Genomic DNA, 16,694 nt, shown 5'->3' with positions numbered 1-16,694 from the left:
TGCTCCGTGGTCAACTGCTGAAAGCCCTGGTTTTGGAATTTGAGTTGATATATGTAATTTAACAGCTTTACTGCGACATAATTCACATTTCATGAAATTTACCCTTTTAAAGTATACAGTAAAGTAAATAGCTTCTTTTCATTGACAATGAATTACCTGGTTTTGAGGTAAACGGAATTTTAAAATAACAGACTCTAAGGCAAGATTATCACTATAGGTCTGTATCAACATGTAGATCCCAGAGTCTGTCTTTTAGTCTGGGCATGAACTAGATATGCGTTTTTATTGCTGATATTTCTGCCTTACGTTCTTTGTTTCAAACATGTAGGCACAAGTTCTTCCACCAAGCGGAACACTTCTGCAGGTAATAAAGACTCCAGTTCTACTAGAGAACGATTACGTGAACGTACCCGACTAAACCAGAGCAAAAAACTGCCTTCCGCAGGTCAGGGAGCTAATGATGTGGCACTGGCTAAACGTTCCCGCAGTCGCACTGCTGCAGAGTGTGACGTTCGGATGAGCAAGTCTAAATCGGACAATCAGATCAGTGATAAAGCTGCTTTGGAAGCCAAGGTGAAGGATCTTCTCACACTGGCAAAAACCAAAGACGTGGAAATCTTACATCTGAGAAATGAACTCCGAGACATGCGTGCGCAGCTGGGCATTAATGAGGATCACGCCGAGGGCGATGAGAGATCTGAAAAGGAAACTATCACTGCTCACCAGCCAACCGATGTGGAGTCCACTTTATTGCAGTTGCAGGAACAGAATACAGCCATCCGAGAAGAACTCAACCAGTTGAAAAATGAAAACAGAATGTTAAAGGACAGGTTGAATGCATTGGGCTTTTCCCTAGAGCAGAGGTTAGACAATTCTGAAAAACTGTTTGGCTATCAGTCCCTGAGCCCAGAAATCACCCCTGGTAACCAGAGTGATGGAGGAGGAACTCTGACTTCTTCAGTGGAAGGCTCTGCCCCTGGCTCAGTGGAGGATCTCTTGAGTCAGGATGAGAACACGCTGATGGACCATCAGCACAGTAACTCAATGGACAATCTGGACAGTGAGTGCAGTGAGGTTTACCAGCCCCTCACATCCAGTGATGATGCGCTGGACGCACCATCCTCTTCAGAGTCGGAAGGCATCCCCAGCATAGAGCGCTCCCGGAAGGGAAGCAGTGGGAACGCAAGCGAGGTGTCTGTTGCTTGCTTGACAGAACGGATTCACCAAATGGAAGAGAATCAGCACAGTACGAGTGAGGAGCTTCAGGCAACCCTGCAAGAGCTAGCTGATCTACAGCAGATCACCCAGGAGCTGAACAGTGAGAATGAAAGACTTGGGGAGGAGAAGGTCATCCTCATGGAGTCTCTGTGTCAGCAGAGCGATAAGCTGGAGCACTTCAGCCGGCAGATTGAGTACTTCCGCTCCCTTCTAGATGAGCATCACATTTCTTACGTCATAGATGAAGATGTAAAAAGTGGACGCTACATGGAATTAGAACAGCGTTACATGGACCTGGCTGAGAATGCCCGTTTTGAACGAGAGCAGCTTCTTGGCGTCCAGCAACATTTAAGCAATACTTTGAAAATGGCAGAACAAGATAATAAGGAAGCTCAAGAAATGATAGGGGCGCTCAAAGAACGCAGTCATCATATGGAGCGGATTATTGAGTCGGAGCAGAAGGGGAAAGCAGCCTTAGCAGCCACATTGGAAGAGTACAAAGCCACAGTGGCCAGTGACCAGATAGAGATGAACCGCCTGAAGGCCCAGCTGGAGAATGAAAAGCAGAAAGTGGCAGAGTTGTATTCTATCCACAACTCTGGAGACAAATCCGACATTCAGGATCTCCTGGAGAGTGTCAGGCTGGACAAAGAAAAAGCAGAGACTTTGGCTAGTAGCCTGCAGGAAGATCTGGCTCACACCCGAAATGAGGCCAATCGATTGCAGGATACCATCGCTAAGGTATTGTTTGAGTAGATTAGAACATTCTGGATCAGCGTTGGCCAGCTGCTGTGCACAGTGCACTTACTGAGCTATGCCAGGATCGCTTGTTTGCTGTGTTACTGGCTTTTTTAAAAAGCTGATATTTGGGGCGGCTCCTATGGCTCAGTTGGTAGGGCGCCGGCCCCATATACCGAGGGTGGCAGGTTCAAACCCGGCCCCGGCCAAACTGCAACCAAAAAATAGCCGGGCGTTGTGGCGGGCGCCTGTAGTCCCAGCTGCTCGGGAGGCTGAGGCAAGAGAATCGCTTAAGCCCAGGAGTTGGAGGTTGTTGTGAGCTGTGTGAGGCCACGGCACTCTACTGAGGGCCATAAAGTGAGACTCTGTCTCTACAAAAAAAAAAAAAAAAAAGAAAAAAAAAGCTGATATTTGTTAAAGCTTGATAATGGTTTGCTTTTATTGGAATGGAGTGAAAACACTCTTACGATAATGTCACTTTTCACTCAATTGTACTTCATTACTGTTTCCTTGCCTGTGTAAGGATGTGGCTTGAGTTAAAACTAACTGGCTCAAAGGGGTAGGGTGCCAGCCCCATATGCCGGAGGTGGTGGGTTCAAGCCCAACCCTGGTCAAAAACTGCCAAAAAACAAAACAAAAAAAACTAACACTGGACTATGTCCCTGGTTCTGGGTATGCTCATGGAGCAGGTCGTGTAATTTTACGTCCTCATCTCTAATATGTTTTGGTATAAGATAGATGGAAAGCCAGTATTCTTGTTTGTAGGATCAGCAGTGCCTGTCACTTCGGATCCTACGGTTCTTCTAGGGTTTTTGTTTGGTTGGCTGGTTTTTCAGAGATAGTCTTATTTTGTCTCCCTGGCTAGAGTTCAGTGGTGTCATCATCACTTACTACAACCTCAGACTCCTGTGCTTGGCCGATCTCCTGCCTGAGCATCCCAAGCACCGGGACCACGGGTGTGCACCATTGTGTCTGGCCAATTTTTCTATTTTTTTATAGAGGCAGGGTCTTGGTCTTGTTCAGGCTGGTCTTAAACTCCTGCCTCAGCCTTCAAAAGTGCTAGGATTATAAGTATGAACCACCACATCTGGCCCTGTTGTAGTTTTTAAAATAGAATTCTGTGGTGTGTGAAAAGTAATTTAGGATTATAGAGACTTCTATTTTTTAGAGTTCTGTGATTTATTGTTGGCAGGGACCTTGGTGATGATTGGTCCAACCCTTTTGTTTTATGTACATGTAGTATAATAGTGAGGGCTCAGTTGGAACTGCTGCCCAAGGCTTCTAGCATTCTGGCTGGGACCTGTGCCCTTTGTGGTTACTGAAGAAGTGTTTTGTTTCCATGAGTTACCTGATTAATTCTGTCTCACATTTTACTTATTTCTTGTTTTAGTGCAATGATTTTTAAAGAAAGAAATTCCAGTGTATCTTTAGCCAAAATTTAAATAGTTTAGGCTTTAATTTTTTCTTTTTATGATCACTTTTAGAGATACAGTTTAGGAGATGTGTGTTATTTCTTGGTGTGTATGTTGAGGGAGCATTATAAACTAATCTTCTGCAAAGATACTATTGGAGCATAGTTTTATGTTTCCATTTTCAATTTGATATTGAAATTGTCACAAATAAGACATCATTTTTGTAGGAGAGTATGCTAATTATCAGTCAAATGCACGTACTTTCAGTCCAAACTTTGGAGAAGGAAGAATTTCCAAAATTTTCTCATAAATAATCTGGTTAAATTTATTGACATGTCATTTTTTTTTTTTTTTTTGTAGAGACAGAGTTTCACTTTATTGCCCTCGGTAGAGTGCCGTGGCATCACACAGCTCACGCAACCTCCAACTCCTGGGCTTAGGCGATTCTCCTGCCTCAGCCTCCCGAGTAGCTGGGACTACAGGTGCCCTCCACAACACCTGGCTATTTTTTGGTTGCAGTTTGGCTGGGGCTGGGTTTGAACCCGCCACCCTCGGCATATGGGGCCGGGTTCACTGAGCCTGCTCAGTGAGCCACAGGCGCCGCCCTGACATGTCATTTTTAACAGTTACTGCAGAGATGTGTAGCACCTCACACATAGCTTCCCTTTGAAACAGTGTGTACCTTAGTTCTAGAACTTTAAATCTTAGAACAATTCCTACTTTCCTAAATCTCCATCGTCAATTTTATATAGGTAGAAGATGAATACCGAGCTTTCCAAGAAGAAGCTAAGAAACAAATTGAAGATTTGAATATGACATTAGAGAAAGTAAGATCAGAGCTGGAAGAAAAAGAGACAGAAAGGAGCGACATGAAAGAAACCATCTTTGAACTTGAAGATGAAGTAGAACAACATCGAGCCGTGAAACTTCATGACAACCTCATTATTTCTGATTTAGAGAGTAAGTAATGAGAGGACTTTTCATTCATTTTGCCCTACTCTTTTACACATGTGGGAATAGTTTGCATTTAGTAATGAATAAAAATCACTAATTCTGTAGTCCAAAGGCGGTAGTAGCACAGCTAACTCTCAGGAGTGAGCCTACGGTAAAAGTATAACTCACACATTAGTTGATCATCTTGTTTGCACTGCTGTGTTTTGTTCCTAAAGAAGAATTGTTAAGTAGAAGCAATTACTTTAAATTGTGCCTACCTCAGGAAAATAATTTAAGTGAAAAGCTAATGGTGATCTTATTAAATGACATTTGTTATTTATGCACAGTGATTGCAAGTGAGACCAAAAAATATTGATCCTGAATAATTTTAAGCCTAAGACACAGGTTTTTTTTATTTGTCGTGAGTTTCCTTCTTACTATGAAGATTTTTTTGTTTGTTTGAGACAGTGTCTCACTCTGTTGCCCTAGGTAGAGTGGTGTGATGTCATAGCTCACAGCAACCTCAAACCCTTGGGCTCAAGCCATCCCCCTCGAGTCTCAGGCTGCAGAGTAGCTGGGATTACAAGTGCCTGCCACAAGGTCTGGCTAGATTTTCTATTTTTAGTAGAGATGAGGTCTTGTTCTTTGCTCAGGCTGGTCTTGAACTTCTGAGCTCAAATGATCCACCTACCTCAGCCTCCCAGAGTGCTAGGATTACAGGTTTGAGCCACTGCACCTAGCCTGAAGATTTTTATAATATGTTGGAATTAAAACTCAGGTTTTAAATTTGTTTCTATATTGAACTTTAAAAACAAAAATTTATTTTCTGATTATTTTAGACTTACAAAAAAGTTGTGAAAATAGTAAAAGCATTTCTGTATAGAAATTGTGATGAGGTGCGGTGCTCATAGCTTGGTGGGTAGGGCACTGGCTACATACACCCAGGCTGGCCGGTTTGAACCCAGCTTGGTCCAGCTAAACAATGACAACTGCAACAACAACAACAAAAAATAGCCAGGCATTGTGGCGGGTGCCTATAGTTCCAGCTACTTTGGAGGCTGAGAATCGCTTAAGCCCTAGAGTTTGAGGTTGCTGTGAGCTGTGATGCTACAGCACTCTACTGAGGGCAAGATAGTGAGACTCTGTCTAAAAAAAGAAAAGAAGGGTGGCGCCTGTGGCTCAGTGAGTAGGGCGTCAGCCCCATATACCCAGGGTGATGGGTTCAAACCCAGCCCCAGTTGAACTACAACAAAAAAATAGGCAGGCGTTGTGGCGGGCGCCTGTGGTCCCAGCTGCTCGGGAGGCTGAGGCAGGAGAATCGCGGAAGCCCAAGAGCTGGAGGTTGCTGTGAGCCGTGTGACGCCACTGTACTCTATGGAGGGTGGTAAAGTGAGACTCTGTCTCTACAAAAAGAAAAAGAAAAAGAAATTGTGATGAGGTCTGCACTGGTCCTTTGCCTGTTCTTTAAAAAAAGAAATTGTAGAGGGATAGGATGTTTGTATGACCTTAAAATGTCTTCCTATAGATTGTTTATTTGTTACAAGTGAAGAAGAAAAATAAACATAATTATACAGTGGGGAGATTGGGCAACACTGACCCGGTGATCATACGAGGGACAGAGGCACACGCATATCGGACACAACATCAGCTTGGCCATATTTTGACTGAGGCATAACTTCAATTAATCCAAAAAATGAGGACTGTTCTACTGAAAGCAGAAGTGTGGGGCATGCTGTCATTCTCACAAGTGCCAGCGTCATAAAAGACAAGGGCTATTGAAATGCTGCAAATTAAAGGAAGCTAAGGAGACATGACAATTAAATGTAATACTTAGACCCGAACAGGTGCAGCACTTCATAGAGAAGGTACTGTAAAGAACATTATCACAGAATTTGAATATGTTTGGTAGATTAGATAAAGGTATCATATCAGTATGTAAATTTATGAAGTTGATTACTGTGTTTATGTAAGAATATCCCTGTTATTTATTTATTTTTTTTTTTTTGCAGTTTTTGGCCTGGGTGGGTTTGAACCTTCTACCTCCAGCGTATGGGGCCAGCGCCCTACTCCTTTGAGCCACAGGCGCCGCCCCTGAATATCCCTGTTCTTCAGCACCACACACTGAATATTTAGGGGCAAAGGGCCATGATGTATGTGCTCAACTGATTTTGGAAAAAAATTAGAGATAAAGAGCAGTGAATAAAACAAATGGGTAAAATGTTAACGATAGTCAAACCCAGATAAAAGGGTATATGTATGATTCTTGTACTAGTTTTGTATCTTTTTGAAATTTTTGAAATTATTTTCAAATAATACATTAAAAATTCTTTTTCTTTTAATGTAGCTCCTAAAAACTATTCTTCTTCTAGATAACATAAATGTTAATTAAGTTGTAACACCCTTTTGTATGGCCGAGGTGAGATGGATGGGAAAAAATGAGATAAAACCTTTTTTGATGCAGTGGGCACAACTTCTAAAATTTTTGGTTTCTGCTCCCGTTCCTTTGGTCACTGCCAGTTTATTAGTGAGTCATTCTGACAGGCAGGTGAGTACAGTACTGAGCCCCAGGTCTCATGTACTGAGGCTGCACAGGCAGGGAGGTTTGGACCATTACCAGGGCTCCTTGGGTTATTTGCCAGAGTCCCTCAATGTTTTTTTTTTTTTTTTTGAGACGCAGTCTCACTTTGTCACCCTTGATAGAGTGTTATGGTATTACAGCTCACAGCAACCTCATCCTCTTGGGCTTAAGTGATTCTCTTGCCTTAGCCTCCCGAGTAGCTGGGACTATAGGCACCTGCCACAACACCTGGTCGTTTTTAGAGACATGGTCTCACTATTGCTCAGGTTGGTCTTGAACTTGTGAGCTTAAGCAGTCTACCCGTCTTGGCCTCCCAGTGTGCTAGGGTTACAGGTGTGAGCCACGGCACTGGCCCTCGAGGTGTCTTGCAGCATTTCTGAGCTCTGGCTGACTTGACATCTATAGATTGATTCTGAGGTTTTCTTGACCATTCTGAGGCCTTCATATACTAATGCATACAAACTGTGGGGCTGTGACTCTCAGAGAAGATGATAATTTGTCACAGAGATGAATTTTCTCATCTGAAGTTTAAAAAGAAATCTTTCAGTTTAAACATTTGTACTTAATTTATGTTTTTACTTTGGGTGGGGGGGTGTCTGATTCTGTTTCCTTACATCTAAGAGGTTCTGAAGTTTCCAGATTAATTTGGAGGTTCAGTGTAGTTTCCTGCATGGGTATGGCAGATAATAATACCCTTTTTTCTTAGAAACTTTTGTTTTGAATGTGGAAAGAATGACACCTTGTGGTAATTGAGGCAAGCTAGAAAAATGTTAGATGATCAGGATTGTTGGAACAAAATTTGACATTTTGTGGATTTTAATTAGAAAATGATAGAAAATTAACCGTGTAACTTCTCCTCTCAATTCTTCTTCTTCTTTTTTTTGGGGGAGGGGGGAGAGGGAGACAGTCTCACTATGTCACCCTTGGTAGAGTGCCATGGCGTCACAGCTCACAGCAACCTCAAACTCTTGGGCTCAAGCGATTCTGTTGCCTTATCCTCCCAAGTAGCTGGGACTACAGGTGCCCACCCCAAGGCCTGGCTATTTCTTTGTTGTTGTTGTAGTTGTCATTGTTGTTTGGCAGGCCTGGGCCGGGTTCAAACTTGCCAGCCTGGTGTATGTGGCCGGTGCCTTAACCACTGAGCTATAGGTGCTGAGCCTCTCCTCAATTCTTTGAAATGAAAAGTTCAGATACACAGGTGTGTTGAAAGAGTGGTACAGTTAGCATCCTCTGTGTTTGACAATTGTTAACACCTTGCAGTGTGCTCCTTCCTTGTGTGCGTGTATTTAACTCAACTAGTGACAGGAAGTTGTTGACTCATGATGTTTAACTTTTAAATATTTCAACATGTAACTCCTAAAAAAATTCTCCTCTTAACCACAATACTATTATATGTATTAAAATTAGTTGTAATTCTCTACTGTCATCTGATAAGCCTATTTTAAGATTTTTCTAGCTGTCCTTAAAATGTCTTTTAGGCTTGTTGTAGGGTCTGGATTCTGAACATATTTTGTACATTACATTCAGAGGTCACATCTCTGTAGACTGATGGGGTTTAGTTTTTTTCTCCCTGAGCATTCTAGCAGTTTGGGATAGATACTAAGTCAGTTGTTGGTATAAGGGACTATTGTCAGGGAACATTGTTAACTGAGAAATTGAGATTTTCTTCTGTGGAATGTTTTAATAATCATTACCACAAATCTGTTTTAGAACTTTCTCATCATCCCAGAAAGAAATCCCGTGTCCATTAGCAGTCACCTCTCATTTACCCCAAGGTGATCCAGCCAGACTTTGGAATCTGTGGGCTGGATTTTATTTTATTTTTAAATTTTTTTTAGAGAAAGAGTCTCACTTTGTCACCCTTGGTAGAGTGCCGTGACATTGTAGCTCACAGCAACCTCCAGCTTTTGGGCTTAGGCGATTCTTTTGCCTCAGCTTCCCGAGTAGTTGGGACTACAGGTGCCCACCACAAGGCCCGGCTATTTTTTGTTGCGGTTTTGGGCAGGGCCACGTTTGAACCCACCACCCTCGGTATATGGGGCTGGCGCCCCACTCACTGAGCCACAGGCACCGCCCAGTAGCCTGGATTTTAAAGCATCTGTTATAACTGTACTCAAGGATGTGCAGGGAGATACGCTGGCAATGAATGAACAAATGGCAGATCTCAGCAGAGAAATTAAAACTGAAGAAATTTACAGTTGCAGGTACAGTGGCTCATGCTTATAATCCTAGCATTCTGGCAGGTTGAAGGGGGTGGATTGCTTGAGTTTAGGAGTTAGAGACTAGCTTGAGAAAGAATGAAACCCCATCTCTGCTAAAAATAGAAAATAACTAGCCAGGCATTGAGGCTAGTGCCTGTTGTAATCCAGTGCCTCAGGAGGCTGAGGCAAGATGATTGCTTGAGCCCAAGAGTTTGAGGTTTCTGTGAGCTAGGCTAATGCCATGCACTCAAGCCAGGGCAACAGGGTAAGACTCTGTCTTAAAAAAAAAAAAACAAAAAAAAACAATTATCTGCGCCAGCCACATGCACCGAGGGTGGCAAGTTCCAAGCTGGCCCAGGCCTGCTAAACAATAATGATGACTGTAACAACAACAACAAAAATAGCCGGGTGTTGTGGCGGGCGCCTGTAGTCCCAGCTACTTGGGAGGCTGAGGCAAGAGAGACGCTTGAGCCTAAGAGTATAAGGTTGCTGTGAGCTGCGATGCTACGGCACTCTACCCAGGGCAACATAGTGAGACTCTGTCTCAAAAAAAAAAAAAAGTATAGAAAAGAACCAAGTAGGAATTGTAATATCCACGGCAAAAAATTTACTGAATCATTTAAACAGCAAATTAGAGATATAGACGACCCCGTGAACCTGAAGATACATTGGTAGACGTTATCCCGTTTGAGAAATAGTAAGAAAAAGGATTGGTAAAAATTAGTAGTAGCTGTAGTGACCAGGAGGGTAATACCTAACAGTTTACTGTAACCCCCGTAATTGGAGTTCCGGAAGGCTCCCAGACCACATCAGGGCCACACTGCTTCTGCCTGGCCTTCAGTGCTTACTGCTAGTTCTTGGATTTAGCATGTAAGCCAGAGAGAGCCGATACCACTCACTCAGCCAATACGACTCACTCAGGACTTCCGGGTCAAGATGATGGCCTGAGGTCACACATGTGCTTCTTTTCCTTCCTAAAGTTGTATTGACATGGCTGAAGAAATATAAAAACTTTGGTGAATCTAAAGTTGGGATAGAAAATGGGAAGGGTCCCATCAGTACATGAACAATTTTGAGAAATTTCTGGAATTGGGCGTACAATCCCAAACAGCATAGAAAAGCCTGCAGCTTAGCACCCTGAAAATCTGAATAGTGATGTTCCCAGCAAAACTTTGGCTGGGACAGGAGGGCTAGTAGGGATTGGGGAGAGCTGCAGGAGCAGGCCATGGTGCTAGAACACTGTGAAGCCCGTGCCCCTCCTCTGCTCTAGGATGCTGGCTGTGGTATTTGCCCCAGCCTGCTGTTGTGTTCAAACCTCTCTAAATAAGGGACAAGAATATGTCAGCCCAGGCTCCTACAAGATGCTGGTGCCTGTGCCTGAAGTAACTACAGACTGCTGTGTGGTCTTGGGGAGGAAAGCCCAGAAAGGGAAAGGCCCAGCAGGGAAGCAGATCTGCTACCTAGTTGCCTTGGTTGGAGCCACCTGTTCCCCTCTTGCACATCCAGAGGGGAGCCCCCGGTGGGCCTATGTCATCAGCAGAGCCGTTAGCTGGTTGCTGTGTGGAGAGGAATAGAACAGTGACACTCCACAGTTGAGTAACATGCAGAAGTCTCTAATGTTAACTATCCTTGTCCTTTAAAAATAAGAAAGACCAACAAGGACTTACTAGACATTTTTTTTTGTAGAGAGAGAGTCTCACTTTATGGCCCTCCGTAGAGTGCTGTGGCCTCACACAGCTCACAGCAACCTCCAACTCCTGGGCTTAAGCGATTCTCTTGCCTCTGCCTCCCGAGTAGCTGGGACTACAGGCGCCCGCCACAACGCCCGGCTATTTTTTTGTTGCAGTTTGGCCGGGGCTGGGTTTGAACCCGCCACCCTCGGTATATGGGGCCGGCTCCCTACCGACTGAGCCACAGGCGCCGCCCAGGACTTACTAGACATTTTTAAAATGCCTTAAAAGAGTTTTAAAGAGAAACAGAAGAATAAAGTAGATCAAGTGAGCCAAAAGAAATGAAGTCAATGGCTCCCCACCAATCCAGCAAAACCAAGCTGATGAAGGCTAAGAGCAGGGGCCTCAGTGAAGTCCCAGGTGACTCAGCCCCACCTCAGTTGCTGTTTGCCTCGTACTACCCGGTGCATGCTTGGAGTTACATTTAAATGCCTTTCCTGAGATGGGGGCGAGCCTGACCCCAACACAGGGCTGTGTCTCTTCTTTGGAGCACAGGGCTGACTTGAGACCAGGGGAGGAGCAGAAAGAGACCGAGAAGGGTAGTTGTGTAATTCTGTGGTGAGAAAACCTTTTCCGAACGTTACAGATTACCCAGAAGTCATATAGAAAAAAGGCTCAGATTTGACTTGGTGTAATTGAAATTTAAAATCCACCCAAAGTATCATAAATAAGTGACACCAAGCACAATATTTGCAACATTTAACAAATACATCAGGAGGTTCTGTGCATCATTAAGACGAGGACAGGCTATTAGCTAAATAAAACACATGAATAGACAAGTCAACAAAAGACCCAGGTTTGACTTCCTGAAAAGCAAAGAAATACAAAGTAAAACAATATGCCAGTTTTTACTTAGCAGATGTGCAAAAATTAAAAAGATTGATAACATGGAAGGGGAGGAGGAAAGGGTCTTTTTTTATAGTGTTTGCTAGGAGTATGGATTGCTACAGCCTTTTTTTATTTTTAGAATAACTTTTATTTTTTTAAAGTTAATATATGCAGTATAGGAAACTGAAAAACACAACAGGCAAAGAACAAAGTCATCCACAATCACAAGCAGTTTAGTTTGACACGTCCTTCCAGATCCCGAGTGCACACACACAATACCTGATTTCCTGGGATTGAGATTGCACATTATCTGTCACGCTTTTTCACACATCATGAATATTTACCAATCCCGATCTCAAAGCTCTAGGAGTATTTTGATAACCAAGAATACACTACACCAAGTCAATCTGTTAGGAAAGAGTGTAATCCTGCCTTTCTTGAGACGAAAATTTCATAGAAGACAAAAATGGCAACAAGCCTCTAGAGTTCTGATTAAAATACTGCATTCCAAAAAAAAAAAAATTACTGCATTCCCTTAATGCTCACTTTAAAATGAAACATAAAGCAAAAGTACACTAAGTATAATGTTTACAATATAATTATCAGATGTATACCATTAAAATATTAGCAAGAAGGCATGTTTCCACTGAATAACTTAATCTATATATTTTTATAGTATAGCCAACAGGGATGCACATGCATCAGTGGCTACTGTCAAAACGTAACGTGAACACACCTACACACACCTCTCCTATCAGGCTTCCTTCTGTCCCTCTGCTGCCAGCCTGTCACAACAAGTCCATGTCCACGGGCGGTGCCTGTGGCTCAAAGGAGTAGGGTTCTGGCCCCATATGCCAGAGGTGGCGGGTTCAAACCCAGCCCTGGCCAAAACTGCCAAAAAAAAAAAACAAAAAACAAGTCCACGTCCAAGATGCATCTTTTCTATCAATTATAACAAAAAGAGACTCACAAAATGGCTTATTCACTAGTTCTACTTTTTATCATACCATGTCACCTCAGGACATCTCCAAAGCTTTGATGTTGCAAAATAATGAACTTTGTCCACAACAAACACAGATACTTTACTAAAAATGCACATACAGACCTACGGTTATAATCTAAAACCGTCTTCTAGATATGGAGATACTAGCAAGGAGCCCTTCCCTTCACCTTTCCTCTTCTCCTTCCCCCGCTCCAGGGACTCAATATAGGAATAGGTCCAGCTCCAAGAAGTGGATTAACAGGGGTCACTCCTCGCAGACATTCCTTCCTAAAAACTAACCAAGGACATATATAAAGGGATTGTTTTATTTTACTACATTTTGAGCATTAAGATCTGCTTATCCTCTAATACACAGCAATATTAACTAAAATGCACATAAAGAACAACAGCTAAGTCAGCGGTTCTCAACCTGTGGGTCGCGACCCACAGGAACTGCATTAAAGGGCTGTGGCATTAGGAAGGTTGAGAGCCACTGAGCTAAGCAATCTGAACTAGTGTAAGTCACTGGCACGAACCCCTCTCCTCCCTTCCCCCCACCTCCCAGTGACGGCATACTCTCCAAGGCATCAAGTTTAACAATTCCATTCCCTAAATGCAACCACTCCTATGAAATAACAAAAACACTTAAAGAGTGTTACTATAGCCCTCTACTTTTAACATATGTTGTGCACTTTTAACATCTAGAAAGACTGGATGTTTCAAACAGGACTTAAGTTTTTTCCCCACTATACACAGTAGCATTGAATAAATGGTGCACACTCAAGAAAAGCTATAATTTCAAAGTGTCCTCTAAATAGGAACATTCTGGCCTAAAACACTCCCCCCTCCCACCTCTACCAACCCAATAGACAGGTCTAAGCATACCTGTAATGCTTAGAGGGTATTCAGTAATTTCACTTTCATAAATCTTTAAAAACAGTCTTTCCTATGATTTTAACTCAAGTCTACTCAATGTATTACTTTAATACTACTCTTGTCATACATTGGCAACCTTTTTATCATCTAGGAAGACTAGATGTTGTAATTTTGGACTCATTTGTCCTTTATATACACTATATACACAGCAAAGTAAAATCAAATGCACAGACGTAACAGTCAATCTTGCCTCAACTCTAACCACATTGGTACACAGCCCTTTGCACTTTCCTTTCCTTCAGCCCTGAACCAGCACAAATAACGTGTACTGCTCAGACAAGTGGTCTGATCATTCAGTTTCCAAGACAGTATTTCATATGAATTTTAACAAAAGCGTTATCTACAAAATGTTATTTACTACCTCTACTTTTAACATACTTTGTGCACTTCTAAACATCCAGAAGGACTAGATGTTTCAAATAAGGACTTAAGTTTGTCCACTATATATACTCAGTAGTGTTGAATAATCTACACACATGTAACAGTGGTTATATCTGAAAGTTGTCTTCTAAAAAGGAACATTTTGGTCTAGAATCCATTTCTTCCAACTCCTCTCCAACACCAACCCTGCAGATATAAGCACATGTCATTTAGATGGTATCATTGCACTTCTAAACATCCTTTTCAGAAGACAGCCTTTCTATGAATTTTAACACAAAAGTATACAAAAGGTTAGCTTACTAACTCTACTTTTGTCATACATTGGCAACCTCTTTAATATCTAGCAACTAGATATTATAAAACTGGGACTCATTTGTCCAGTATGTATATACAGTATATACAACAGCAGTTCTCCATCTGTGGGGTCGCGACCCACAGGAACTGTATTAAAGGGCCGCGGCATCAGGAAGGTTGAGAGCCACTGATACACAATATGGCAAAGGTGAATGAAAGGCACACAACATATAGGGCAGTGGATAAGCTGAAATTGTCTAGTACTCGAGAGCAAAAACACCTTCTGCAATTTCTTCCTCCCACCTCCAGGGAGTGATGAACAAGTACAGAGGGTATAGTGCTCACAGAGGCGGCTTTAACAATTCTACTTCCAAACAGTATTTCCCAACAGTTTTTAAAAACTATTTACAAACTGTTATACTACTACTACTTTTAACTACATAAAGTACTTCTATTATCTAGAAAGACTAGATATTTCATATAAGAACTTGCCCTATGTACACAGCACTGTTAAATAACATTGCACACAGCAACGTCTATAATCTGAGGAACATCCCCGTTTTGACTTTGAACCATTCCCTACTTACTTCCTTCTCTCTGCCTTCAGTGACAAGTACGGGCGTGTACAGTGCATAGAAAGGACTGAACAAATTCATATCCAGAAGTCATTTGCAGAGGACAGGCTTTCCTGTGGACCTCAACACAAAGCATACAAGATGTGCTAATTTTACTAAGTACTTTGTCATACACGGCAAACACTTTAACATCTGGAGATAGATATTGCAAACCTAAGACTCATCTGTCCATTATACACATTGTAAACATAGCAAAACAAAATGCACAAAACAAAGTGGTATCTGAAAACGTCCAAGCACGAGCACATGAGCATATTACCTTTTGCAATTCTTTCCCTCCCACTGCCTCCAAACCATTGAACAAATGTAGATGGTACTATACTGCTCACAGAGGTGGTTTGACAATTCTATTTCTAAAAAACAGTATTTCCTGTGAGTTTTAGCAAAAATATTTACAAAGTGATATTTTACTACCTCTACATTTAACATACGTTGGGCACTTCTAAACATCTAGGTAGACTAGATGTTTCAGGTAAGGATTTGTCCACTATATACACAGCAGTTTTAAACTGCACACTTACGTAACAAAAGGTATAATCTGAAAGTGTCTTTGAAATATGGAGCATTCTGGCCTACAACCCTTCCCTCTTCCACCAACCCAGTGGGCTATAAAGTTCAAATTTTCAGAAGACAATCTTTCCTAGGAGTTTTATAACAAAAATGTACAAAATGTTATCAGTTTACTAATTCTGCTTTTGTCATACACTGGCAACCTCTTTAAACATCTAGAAAGACTAGATGTAAATTAGGACTTGTTTGTCCTTTATATAATATACTCTATACATGGGTAAGGAAGACTAGATGTAAATTAGGACTTGTTTGTCCTTTATATAATATACTCTATACATGGGTAAGGAAGGCAGAATACACAGACACAGGAACAGTGGTTAATCTTGCCCCACTGCAAGCGCACTGGCATGAAGCTCTTCTGTCTTGGCTCCTGAACCCGTGCACAATGTATACTACTCAAGAGGTGGTTCAGCCATTCCCCAGAAGAATTTTTTATGAACTTTAAAAAAAGGTATTTACAAAAAGCATTATTGTTTCTACTTTTAACATATATCAGGCACTTCAGAACATCTAGGAAGACTAGATATTTCCAAAAAGTACTTAAGTTTTGTCAACTATGTATACAGCAGTGAGGGATAAAATGCACACACAAAACAGTGGTTGCAATATGAAATGTCTTCGGAATATGACCCATCTGGTGTAGACTCTTCTCCTCCTCTCAAGGTCTTTGGCTCTGTGTCCTCTAACCCACTCAGCAAACGTGGGCGAGCACCGCAGAGGTTAACAATTCCACTTCAAAGTCATTTCCAGAAGACATTTTTTCTATGATTTAAAAAAAAAAAATGGGTATTTACAAGACATGTTATTTTCTAACTCTACTTTATCATATGTCGGCAGCCTCTTTATATCTAGAAGGGCTAGATGTAGCAAATGTTTTCTTTGAAAAGGTTGGGGGCAGAGTTGAGAGCAGCTTTTTCATATTATGTACACAGGCCTTCAATAACCAGCCGGTATATCTTCCCAAAGGGTGGTGGGCACTCCAAATGTGGTGTGTTGTTTCTTCTGAAGTCATTGGTCTGGTGGTAGAATGAAGACCAACCGCCCGATGGTCCGCTAACCGTTCCACCCGTCGTTGTCCAGGCCCCAGCTCACCGTCCAGGCTGGTTAAGGCCTTTGTCCGTCACTGTCAGGACTAAGCAGGGCTCGCTCAACAGGGAAAGAGCAGCCACACTAGGATCTGTGTCAGCACCGCTCCACGGGTCAAGGAGGCCACCGAACTTGCGTTCATAGACCGGCCTTCTCTGACCCTACAAACCCT

At 42.2% G+C, this 16,694-nt stretch overlaps 1 protein-coding gene across 5 annotated transcripts in view; it reads left to right on the top strand.

The window, feature by feature from the left end:
• SPECC1L (sperm antigen with calponin homology and coiled-coil domains 1 like) overlaps positions 1–16,694 on the top strand; it is a 182,920-nt gene that overhangs the window by 71,153 nt on the left and 95,073 nt on the right. For 3 of the 5 annotated variants that reach the window (XM_053589822.1, XM_053589819.1, XM_053589818.1), the window contains 2 exons: positions 329–1,959; positions 4,121–4,328. In XM_053589822.1, coding sequence (XP_053445797.1) covers positions 329–1,959; positions 4,121–4,328 — 1,839 coding nt within the window. The remainder of the gene's footprint in view (positions 1–328; positions 1,960–4,120; positions 4,329–16,694) is intronic. The other 2 variants (XM_053589821.1, XM_053589823.1) reach the window with 2 other exon arrangements.

This window comes from Nycticebus coucang, chromosome 4, assembly GCF_027406575.1.
Source record: "Nycticebus coucang isolate mNycCou1 chromosome 4, mNycCou1.pri, whole genome shotgun sequence".
NCBI classification, from domain to species: domain Eukaryota; kingdom Metazoa; phylum Chordata; class Mammalia; order Primates; family Lorisidae; genus Nycticebus; species Nycticebus coucang.
Note: the sequence above shows the minus strand (reverse complement) of the source record. Positions and strands in the feature narration are given on the sequence as shown.